Source organism: Eschrichtius robustus, chromosome 2 (genome assembly GCF_028021215.1).
Source record: "Eschrichtius robustus isolate mEscRob2 chromosome 2, mEscRob2.pri, whole genome shotgun sequence".
Lineage (NCBI taxonomy): Eukaryota > Metazoa > Chordata > Mammalia > Artiodactyla > Eschrichtiidae > Eschrichtius > Eschrichtius robustus.
In genome coordinates, this window is record NC_090825.1 from 28,608,131 (window position 1) to 28,619,831 (window position 11,701).

At 38.2% G+C, this 11,701-nt stretch overlaps 2 protein-coding genes across 3 annotated transcripts in view; one reads left to right on the top strand and one right to left on the bottom strand.

Moving 5' to 3' along the window:
* TTC23L (tetratricopeptide repeat domain 23 like) overlaps positions 1-8,789 on the top strand; it is a 66,867-nt gene extending 58,078 nt beyond the window's left edge. Inside the window, 1 exon segment of the mRNA XM_068535223.1 lies at positions 8,629-8,789. Within this exon segment, the coding sequence (XP_068391324.1) occupies positions 8,629-8,658 (30 nt within the window). The 3' untranslated portion in view covers positions 8,659-8,789.
* Positions 1,329-11,701, bottom strand: RAD1 (RAD1 checkpoint DNA exonuclease). Of its 2 annotated transcripts, XM_068535225.1 has the most exons (6): positions 11,479-11,682; positions 10,751-11,016; positions 9,753-9,861; positions 8,133-8,391; positions 6,126-6,224; positions 1,329-5,796 (listed from the first exon to the last, which is right to left on the bottom strand). In XM_068535225.1, the coding sequence occupies exons 2-6, from the start codon at positions 10,943-10,945 to the stop codon at positions 5,619-5,621; spliced, it is 840 nt and encodes a 279-aa protein (XP_068391326.1). In that variant the 5' UTR covers positions 10,946-11,016; positions 11,479-11,682; the 3' UTR covers positions 1,329-5,618. The 2 variants fall into 2 exon arrangements, with proteins under 2 accessions (XP_068391326.1, XP_068391327.1); XM_068535226.1 differs by lacking the exon at positions 6,126-6,224 and having other exon boundaries at positions 11,479-11,701.

Consider the following 11,701-nt stretch of genomic DNA (forward strand, 5'->3'; position numbering starts at 1 on the left):
GGTAACTGAAGAACACTTAATAGAAACCGGGTTTCTGGATCAGTCTTTTGGACCAGATTATTTCTAACTCTTGCCCAACTTCTCCAGTATTAAGAAAACGGAGTATGGAAATCTTAATGGCTGGAGATGGGGATGAAAGATCCTCTTTTTAGCATTTAAGCGCCTCTGGGCTGTAAATCTCTGTGCTCAGGAGAAGAAATCACCTGAAAATCATGAACACTATAAAAGGCCCTACATTACATAAAAATTTTCAGCTGTGATTAAAAGCAATCCATGTATCCTAGATATCCTTGACCTGCCATCTGAATCAAGCAAAAGGTTCCCTGTTCTTTAGGGAGAAGACCCAAGACTCTAGTACCATTTTGGAGGCCTATTAGCAGAGTCAGCATTTCAGGGGGATGGTCACATGGTGAAATAGTTGCCTCAGACTGAGGTCAGCCTTCTAGGTCAATAAGGCAGTGATTGGTGCTAGCAGGAGGGAGAGAAAGGCAAGAACCAAGAAAAATGCACAAATGGTTTTCTCCTTTGCTCTAGGTCTTCCGTAAACAGTAAAGAGAAAACCTCTACACAAGATAGCCAACAATAAAGCCAACCTTAATAACAAAAATTCTGGACCACAAAATATATTTACCAACACTGATAGCAGTGGCAAATCAAAAGCAGAACAAAGGACTCTGGAAAAAAAAAAGGTCCACTTAGCAGCATTACAGGTAAAGTACCCAAGAACCATTAGAAACCAGGATCCTGTAACTTGGGAGAAGAAATCTTTAGACACATGCTTTAAGTTAGTTTTTCATGTTACTAGGACTCATATTACCTTCCATTTCCCTTTTTCTAACCCTACTTTCCTTCTTTTCAGTTCTTTTTAAGAAAATTCTGCAATACCTAAGTATTATAGTTTATTGGCAAACATTTAAATATACTATTTGTAAGAATTTTTAGCCATAACCTGTTTGAGGTCATTAAAACTGCTTTGTGAAGAAATGTGTGATCTTCTGAAACACTGGCCTAATCTGGTTTACTGAAGTCAGGAAGGCCATTTTGATTCTTATAAATGAAAAAACCAGGGATACGAAAAATTGATTTGTTCAAGGTCAATCTGGTGATTATAAAGCAGACTTCCTGAATCACAGATGATTACTCTTTCCATCCCACTACGCTGACCCCACCAAACTGGATTAAAAAGGCTCGTTTTTGGAAAGGAATGCTCACCAAGGTTGTTGTTAAAAAAAATCCTGAGCCCCTGAACAAGTGTATGTCTAGGAAACAGGCAATCGCGAATCGTATTCCTTTGTGTACCCAGGGACAAAGGAGAAGTCGGATTCAAGTTTATATTATAAAAAGCTTTTATTTTTCCCTTTTCATCGCTCCTCAGTTACCTGAGCTGATTTAATAGAGCTCAAACACATGTGTATTTGGGGATCCGAATTTGTCTCTGACAACATCTCTGTCGCTCACTCAGTGCTTCTAGAGCCACATCTTGGTGCTTCATTTAAGAAAGTATTTTTTCATTTCAGTCATTTGTCCAGTGTGTAAATCCTAATAATCAGCCAGTACCCAAGGCATCAGCAGTGAGCAGCGTTCTGCTGCGGCAGGAGTACACATACACCAGTTAGTTAATCCAGTGGCTCGTCCTCGGACTGCCAGGCTTCCTCCTTCCTGGCTGCTGCCGCTCTCCCTCAGCTGACTCCCAGAATGCTTTAAGCTTGGCACTCAGGACTGAGGTCTCAGGTTGTGGCCCTGGCTGAAGGCACCTATATTCCATTGACCTTCTCTGCAGTGCCTATGAACTGGTCACCCAGTCGGTCACTGCAGATTTTAGCCCTGTCTGGAGATGGGACTGCTGCTGTTCTTGCCCAGAATACTCTGAATTGACTAAGGCAGCCTCAGAAGAGTTGCTTCCATTTTCACATATCCAGCTGAAAATGGATTTTCAACATTAACTGTGATAAAAACGAAGTATCAGAAAGAAGTGGCCATTCAGACTCCATTTTTGGGTGGCACTAAATTAAAATTTTACTATTTTGTGAGACTCCAAAATCTTAACATCTCCAAACTGACAAACCTATATACAGAAAACAAGAGCACAAAGTATAGCACTGTAAAATAAAATGTTATGGTGTAACCCTCTTGTTTCATTTGAAATTATTTTTAATATTTCCGGTTTTTCTTTATTGACGGTATAAAATTGCTAACTGTCCACTCTCTGAGATTTTGACTTTAAAATGTTTTATGAAATGGTAGTAATAATGAATGGTAGTTACAGTTTTAATATCCTCATATCTGACAAGATAGAAAGTTGTCACCTATTTTGGTTCCAAAAGTTTTAAAATTTTACTATTTTGTGAAATCCCTAAGTTTTAAGAAACTACATTGGAAATGTTCAGCACAACACAACTTACTACAAAGTTTCACTCCTGGCAGACTGTAGATGAGAACTAAACTACTTTCTAAACTCATTCAGTGGGAAGCAGCAATCTGGATAACAGTCCAATCAAACACCTGATGTTTCTAGCTGACCTAGTCAATAAGGTCATATACAACTTTTACATTCTTTTAAATTAGCTACTGGCCACTGAAATTTGAGGTAGATAAGAAGGTAGTAAAAAAAAAAATCAAGCCCAGATCAACTGTCCCACATACAAATTTTAATAAACGTTCATCAGCAAGCATGCAAAGAGTTTATGCAACCTGTTTCATAAGCTCAGTGAAGCCTTACTTCTCTGTTTCGGCAGTTTACCCACCACTTTCCATGAAAGGTCCACTTAAGGCAAACCTGACAATATTCCAGAGAAGGGATTGTCCTAATCCATTCAGCAACAAGCAACCGGCAATCTTTGGACAAAATGGCAGGAAGTAAGACCATTTAGGGGGGTCAAGCCTTATACACCAGGCCTAAGGGTACAGGCTACAGGCCTCACTAGATTCTTGTATCCTTTCCATGCAAGGATGGGGAACTACTCTGAAATAATTTAGTTCACATATCCTGAATACCTCTAGTTTTACCAATGAGAGCCACTACTATTAGCTATTATACTGATCAATGAGCTATTAACTTCCAAAAGAAAACCTACTTCAAACATTTACTCTGCTAATTACCAAAACTTCTGGCCGTGACTAAGATATGGATGCCAGAAACACCTGTAACAGCCGCCTGTGGCATTTCTGATTAGAGCACGAGCTGTCCACTGCTGGAGTGAGAAATCCACGGTAGAGCTGCCAACTGCCTGCTGCAGGGGTGCACGTAACCTGACACGTGTGTAAAAACACTACTAATACATACTTGGGAAAAGAGAAAATACTATACAATCTCCCTCATTTCTCAGGACCCAACAGCTTTTGTTTCACGTGGGGGCAAGGGCCAGCAGTGTGAAGACAAGAAGGGGAGCAGGGAGTCTACACTGTTCTGAAAACCCCTCACTCTAAGCTATAGGGAACGCCAAATGCTGCCCTTTCAGCAACTGTAACTAATTCTTAGCAGGACTACTCTATAGCACCACAGAAATCCTGTGGCTTCTTGTAAAAATGATTATGTTACAAGACTTATTTTTATTAGAACAATAGAATTTAACAAATCATTTTATTTTTATTGTTTTGAATCATTCATTCTAGGTGGAAGCACATCATCATCAAGTAGGGAATAAACGAATTAAAAAACGGAAAAAATATTACCTACCTATTCCTGGTAAGCACAATTTTACTGGAAAGAATATGAGATAAACTTCAAAAAGGCAAAGATAATCTTAAAAATAAGATCACAGTCTTCTATACGTGACACATGAACTGAATTTGTAGACACCAAAGCATCCTGCTCTGTCTGAGGAACTGCTCCCCCTAGTGGTCTTTCATAGGAACTTGAACAAAGTTAAACTAGACAAATAGAGCACACCTAAAAAGAAAATTCTTTATTAAGTCACACCTTGATGTCAGGGTGATTTAGAAAGAATTAAATTCATTAGTTTCTGAATTCTAAATAACTCAAGATACGTGCGGCTAAAATAATAGTCTTAAATGTGCAAAAAAGTCTTATTAAGTCGATACATGTTTTAAATTCTTTATAGGTTCAACTTGAAAAAAAATACATTAGGTCAAAATAAATTCAAACCTAAATAATGGAATTAAATAGTGACTAATAATCTGAAAGTGGAGGTTCTTTCACCTAACAAATATTATTGCATCCTAGGTTCTAGACATGCCAATGAAGAAAAAAACAACCGCCCTATTTTAAATTTAAAGGAAAACTGTAGTCCTTGAAATGTTCACTGATTAAATATTTTCATAATTATGTTTTAGACTTGTTTTGATCTTGTGTTTATCCAGACAAAAAAATATTCGGACATTTAGTAGATTTAATCATTTCCTTCTCAAACATATACTATACTTTACAAAACTCCAACTTCTTTTGTACCAGCTGGGCACCCTGAGATTGCCTGGAAGATTTATTAGTTATCAGGTACTCACCCTGGACTAGACACCCAGAATTGCACAAATTGTACACGTGCCTGGGAGCAGTGCCTACATAATGTTCTGGAGGAGCTTTTCCCTGAAGTGCTTTGCTGAAATACTCTCCGAAGGCCAAAAGTGCCTGGCCACTGAGAGACACTGAGCTGTTGTCGCATGGTGCAGAAACTTCATTTTAGTTATATACTTTTTCTAATAGAAAACAAGTTAGATAATTTAGTGTTATGTTCTCTTAACCTACATACCACAAAAATTATTTCATTGAAAACTACCTAAGAAAGTATAAAATCACTTAATACATGGTTTTGTACACCTTGGTTTGATTGAGAAACTCTTATAGGCAAATAGAAGGTATCTAATAAGTACTTACTACACTAAACAGTTTTCAGAACAAGATGAAAATCTGTAACTCTGAAGACTGTTTTATAGCCTGTTCACAGATGTCTTCAAAATGTACACTTGAAAAATAAATCATATAATTATTCAGACTTGTTTGACGAAGCCTAAACTTCAGAACATTTGTGAAGAAATCACAGTTAAAAGCAGTCACTTCAATGCAATTAAAGACTATTTTTTAAAAAGTATCCTTTAAAACAGTGGTTCTCAAACTTGAGCACTTATCAGAATCTCCTGGGGGGAAGCTTTTTAAACTGCAGATTGCTGGCCCACCCCCAGAGTTACTGACAAGTTTCCAGGTGATCTAGGCACAACACTCTGAGAACCACTGCTTTAAGACAGATTCTCCAGAATTCCAACTAGGGAGGGATGCCCGTATGCCATTGCTTTTTCTAACAGTAAATAAATAAAAGAACATTTCAGATATGGCTTCATCAAACTTTAAAGTTTTAGACTCTTGGAATGTCCTGCTTAAGTAAAATAAAACATAAAACTTACTCATCTTGGCTCATAACGATTCCCATGAGTTCAAAAGACAGAACCACAGGCTAGTCCAGTACTGGATAATCTGACTACATGAAAACATTACTTATAAAATATACAGCAACTATTAGGGGGCAGGAACTTAGCTCCTATCTCTTCCATGCTTCTTCCCCTTAGAAAATCCAATAAGAAATCACGAAGAGTGCTGCACTCAGAATGAGAACATGACCAATCATGAATGTGTACATAAATAGCACAGTGGCTTGCCATACTTAAGACTAAGATTCAGGAACTTCTTCATCAGGACAGCAGTAATATTCTACAAAACATATTTGTCCATCTTCATTTCTAATCATATACTGTAATGAGAGGAATCCTCGGTTATCTGTTCGAATAGATACCTTACAAGATAGGACTAAAGCCTTTGTAGAGGGTTTCAGTAAAGAAATCTTGTATCTGTAGAAAAATAAATAAAAAGCTGTTATTTAGACACACTTAAAGCAGTGCTCGTAATTCCAAGTAAAGGACAAAAATTAGCCAAGAACTACCAAGTAGCAAATATAAGAATAAAATCAAATACTTGTCCAATTTGCTATTATTTTCTCTTCATTTTAAAAATTTCATCCACTACTGCAATCCAAAATCCCCAACTCAGCAACCTGTTTATTTTTCTTAATGCTATACTTTTATCTATACATTGAAAGTTTTAAAAAATTTATTTCATAGAAATGTGGTATTTAACCTCAACTTCATCACCAATGGCAACCTCTATATTAAGAACTGACCTGTTGACCTGGGTCTGATTACAGTGAAATGATTCCATCAAATCAGAATCTTTGGGATAGTCAAGGTGGGAGCTTCCTGCATTCCCAAAAGTAGATAACCTATAGTAGAAAATGAGCAACTCATTTATTCATTGGTCCAACAATAAGCCACATTAGGATCCAAATAAGAAAACACTTCCTTAAGAAGCTCATTCTGGTGAGTGAAACAGGTATGTAAACACCTGTTGACAAGACACTATAACAATTACATAATAAAGATTCCTGTAGGATGCTGTGGGAGTACAGGAGAGCTAGCAACTAATAAATGGCTTTGAAAAAAGCCAGTCACAAAAGGAATCCATAGGGATTTGCCTCAATTTCATTACCTGAATTCTACTCTGATATTGTCCTTTCCTCCTCCTGAAATCAGAACCATGTAACAGGAGAGAGCTGAGGAGTGACAGAAGACCCTGGTCTTCATCAACTGCAAGCCTGGGGTCCTGTTCCCTGTCTCTACTGCCCCACCAAGCAATTAGGGCTTTTCTGTATCCCAGACTGTTCTTCAGGCTGTTTTATGGTTTTCTTTGCTTGGTAATATCAGCAGTTTGTAGACAATTTATGAATGTTTATATGTTTACTTAACCTGCATGAACTTACTGATCATTTGCTTTGGGGTTAACGTGTGGATGAGACTATATGAGCACAGTGATAAAGACCTAGGTGCTGGCTCTCCCCAGGATCTGTCTTTTCTCTCTTCTAACATCACCTGTTTCTCTCAGCTATGTTGTCCATGCCCAGCCATGCTGATGGCTCCCAAATCTAAATTTCCAGTCTAGACTGATCTCCTGAGCTCTAGCTCTGTATATCCAACTACTCCCTAGTGTCAAAGGCTCCTCAAGTTTAACGTATCCAAAAAAAAATATTTCAACTTCCAGTTCCCCACCATCAAATAACTTCCTATATGGGAGATGAAAGAGATCATGATCCATCTAGTTACTCATGCTGAGAGATCATTTAGATGGGGAGCCTCTGGAATACTCTGTTTAAGTGCCTGGAATTTTAATTCATATCACTGCTTAAGAAGGGTTCCACTGATTTCCATTTTGATTAATATTTTAACCAATCTTGAGCCAAATTTTTAACTGCCTAACCTATGAGAAAGGCCTGCAGTTCTTCTAAAGTAGATACAAAAAGTACAATTACACCTCTCATACTATATGTATTTAACTCCTTTACTCTTTAATATTCTGAAATATTTCAAAAGAGAAGACATTTAAATTCTCTCTCTAAACTGATTCTGATCGTGAAAAGAGTTTTGCCATTTCATAATTTGTTGGGTCAAAACATGAGAAGCAGCTTGATAGTTTCTGACACTGTATTCCTGATGAAAATTGCCCTCTCTTAGGAAGCTCACCTTGACCATTCCTGCCTAAGTGCTGGTTCCCTAAGTATTTATGTATATTATTTTGGAACTTAATGGAATGTAATTTTGTTCCCTCTGAGCTGTTTCACATATATCCTTGTCACCTTGATTTTAAGCTGTTCATTCCTGTAGTGCTTAATAAGGCAAATATGTACACAGTAGGTGATCAATAGATACTTAGTGAATGAACCATGTATAGAAAACACCTATTTCCTTTTGCATCCTGTACTAACTTGAAAGGAAAGAAAATGAGATACCGTATACTACAAACACCTTTTCCAAAAGTTTAAGCCCAATTTTCCTCACGATGCAACCTATCTACAACAGTAAGTAGTACAACAATGAAAAGACCACTAGGTTATGAACTAGGAGACTGGGCTACTCTTCTAGAAACCAACACTACCTATGAAGCTTTAAATAGTGAGTTAATCTTCCCGGGTCTTCCTCGTGTCCTGACCTAAAAAAGTATGAAGTAAGAGTAAAAGCTCTCTAAAGTTCTGAAAATTCTAGTAACCTGGATAATAAAAATTCTGCATCCTAAGCGAATGTGTAAGTAGGGAGATGGAGTAAACTACATTAACTATAACTGTACTGCTTTCAAGTACCTGAAATAAGGTTTATCTGGAGACATGGTGATCTGTAGGACCTCACTTGTCATATCCAATTCGGAAAATGCTTCACGGAGTCCCTCTGACTGCAGAATAATTTTATTAATGACATTGGTGCTGCAGAAATCAAAATCCAGAGTCTCCTCGGGCTCCTGAGTGTTGATTTTACAGACTGTCACCACTCCTCCTTCTTCCAGAAATAGCATCAAAGGGTAACCGTAACCTTGGTAACACATCCTAAGTGCAGTTAAAGTCCCTACAATGGAAGCAAATCATACTCAGGGCTCAGCTTATAGCTCTGGGTTCAGCTTCTCCTCACATGATGCCTAAAACTCCTCAAGAATATTTTATCCTGTCCATTTCTAGCATATATGTATGTATATCCTTATAAGAAGGGATCACATCTTCCCTGATGATAGCTGTCTGTAGACAATTACAAAAATAACTGTAAAAAATTGGGAACAAAATGTAACTCTTTGATATCGTTTTCCAGGTTGCCAAAAAACACCTCAGAAATGGCTGATTATATATATACAACTTCAGGATGGAGAATCTATATGGTCCAATACTGGCATGTAATAACTGTTGTGGACTAGGCTATGCTATTCGTGAAGGTTCAATTTGTGCAACGATGGATTGCTTTGATATATTGTCTTACTATAACATCAGTGTATTCACTGTGATAAGGACCCTTCCAACCTTTTCTATTGGGAGATAGTCTTTACATTGCCTCAAATTTTAAGGTCTAATTGGGAGAAAAAGGATGGTTACTGGTGGTTAGGGTTTTACCTCTGCAAACCACTAGAGAGGAGGAGGAATATGACAGGACACTCTAGTTCCTCTTCCTTACTGGGTGGAGAACCACAGTGAGGAATGGGGGAAGGCAGATGCTTTTATGGAAAACCAGCTGGGGAACACTGCATTAGAAAATATAATTTTAACCAATTCCAATAATAATGGAATTGTCATTACAAAATTAAAATATATTTTCTAGAAGACCATAACTGAATTTTCCCTAGCAAATATCCAGATTCCTTTCCTATGAAATAAAAAATCATTCTTCTAGGGATTCCTTGTTGTTTTATATCTAGAGCAACCAAATTCACTATTCCTAAAAATATATAAATATTTTAAAGGAAAGCATTTAAGAAAATAAACATAATTTATAAACAGGGATTAAAGAAAAAAAGCAAACAAATTTCGAACACAGTAAACTGGGAGTCAGGACAATTGGTATCTATTTTTTCTGCCACTAACTGTAATTCTAGACAAGTTAGAAAAAAGAAGCAATTAAAACATATTTCTCGATGTTAAAGATACTTAAGACATGTTCAAAGTCTTCTTTTGATTAGTTCAAATTTAAAATCCTAAAAGCTTCATAAATTAAAACAAAGATGAATGTAAATACTTTTGCAAATATGAAAAGAACCGTAAGCACACTTTCTATTAATACTGTGAAAAATCAGAATCCATGATTGTGGCAAATGAAAAATGAATTGGCAATTAATTTTCTAAACAAATGTTTATATTACTTATATTCTAATAACTTTGCCTGTATTTTTCTGACCATTCTGTATAATGCTTTTATGTTGTTATAATGATAATAAAATAGTTCACCTGGCATAGGATTTGATCCAAAAATAGATAAACAGTCTAAAAGGACAGTTAAATTAATTCGAAAAGTAACAGACTCTTCTTGAACTCGAAACTCTTGAAATATTCCAGCCTATGAAAAAAAGTAAATGTGAAAATGTATATACATTAAAGAATGAAAACTCACAGATAAGGTTCTAGATTTCACTTTATATGTTTTTAAAATAACAATATTGTGCTAACCCCATGAAAATAATTTCTGATTATCAATCAGAACATCTTAAACTTTTTCAATTGTGATCCATTAGAATACTGCTACTCAACAGTTGAAGGTGTAACTGATTTCAGTCCCGTGCGAAACTTTATGAAAGGTCCTTCATCTAGCCTCTTGGAGCTAAACTATCCTCCACATGACCCTCCCTTGTCTCCGTTTTGTGCCCATCATTTCAGCGAAGGTCATTTGGAAAACAGCCAAACAGACACCGCATGAGTCATACCGGTTTTCAATTTCTTTTGAGGACAGGAACCATGTCTTATTTATCCCTCTGTACCTGAGGTCACACTGTGCACTGAGGTGTTCTAAAAAAAATGCTGAATTAAATCTGAAATCCTATCTGAACCATACAAATATTACTTTGTAAGAACAAATAGATTATAACCAATATAAGGAAAAAAATTAATAATAGGAAAGTAGTGCAAAAGAGCACATACTGTGGAAACAAGTGTTCTGGGTTCTCATCCCAACTATGCCACTTGCCAGCTGCAGGACTGTTGGCAACATATAAAACACTCAGAAAAGTGCTCGCCTATAGTTTAGCTTAATATATTTTAGACATTATTATTATTAACCATTATCTCTGTAAAACACGATGGGGAAAGAATTTGTTACCAGAAGAGAAAAATAATTCAAATAATGATATTTTGTTCTCTAACTTAAATGATGTCTATTAAGACCCTTGGAATTCATTGAGCTGGGTGAAGAATATCAGATGTCACAGGCTTAAAAGTGCCTACTTCCATACCTGAATAAAAGCATTTGCTTGCACACACTTTGCGTTTTCCACTGTAACCTTGATTCCATTTTTAGTAGCGAAACACGTGGCATGTTCTCGGAAATGAATGGCCTTCAAGATAGTGGAGAGATTCCTGACGTTGTCAAGGCTGGCCTCTAAGCTGTAATCATTCTCATCTGGGATCTGCTGGGTTAGGAGGGGCATGGTCCACGGCGCATTCGGCCCCGAGGGACGCTCCAGGTGCCAACACCCGCTCCCGCGGGGTCGCGAAACACCTGATGAGATGCGACAGATAAAACTCCGCGTCAGTGCTGACGAGACCCCTGATTTCAACCGGCGTTGAGCCGAGTGCAAGAGGCCTAGACGTTGAACTCGGCGGAGCAGGGATTGAACCCCACCTCTGCCACTTAACTGTCTCTAACTTGGGGGGAAATTACTGTCTGTAAGCTACGGTTTCGTCGTCTTTACTAAGGAGACAGTAACACACGAAAAGTTACGAAGGATAAAAATAGGCCAACTAACACGGTCATTCGGGGCCAGCTTCAACCAAACTGGGGCTACGTATCCCCCGGGTCGGTTTTGAGGTGTCCGCGCCTCCAACCTTACTCCTAACAGAACAGGCGATAGAGGGGCGGGCTTGAGTCCTCGTAAGGTCCTCGAAGAGTCCTAAACAGCGCGGCTCACCAGCCCACGGCACCCGCTTACTAGTCTCGGGATCCCGAGCACCCAAACGTTACCTTTGCGCCGGGCCAGGACGCAGCTCCCGGAAAACTGGGGAAGAAGTGGCGCAACTCCCACCACTCTTTTCAGATGGCCCGGCCAGCTCGGCCACCGTCACCACAGAGATAGACGAGGCCTAGAGAGCCGAGCGAGCCGTACCACAGAGACGGGAAAGAGGCACCATAGAGCAGGAGGAGGACTGCCGAGCCGAGCCCCGGGACCATAGAGATGGGAAAGCGG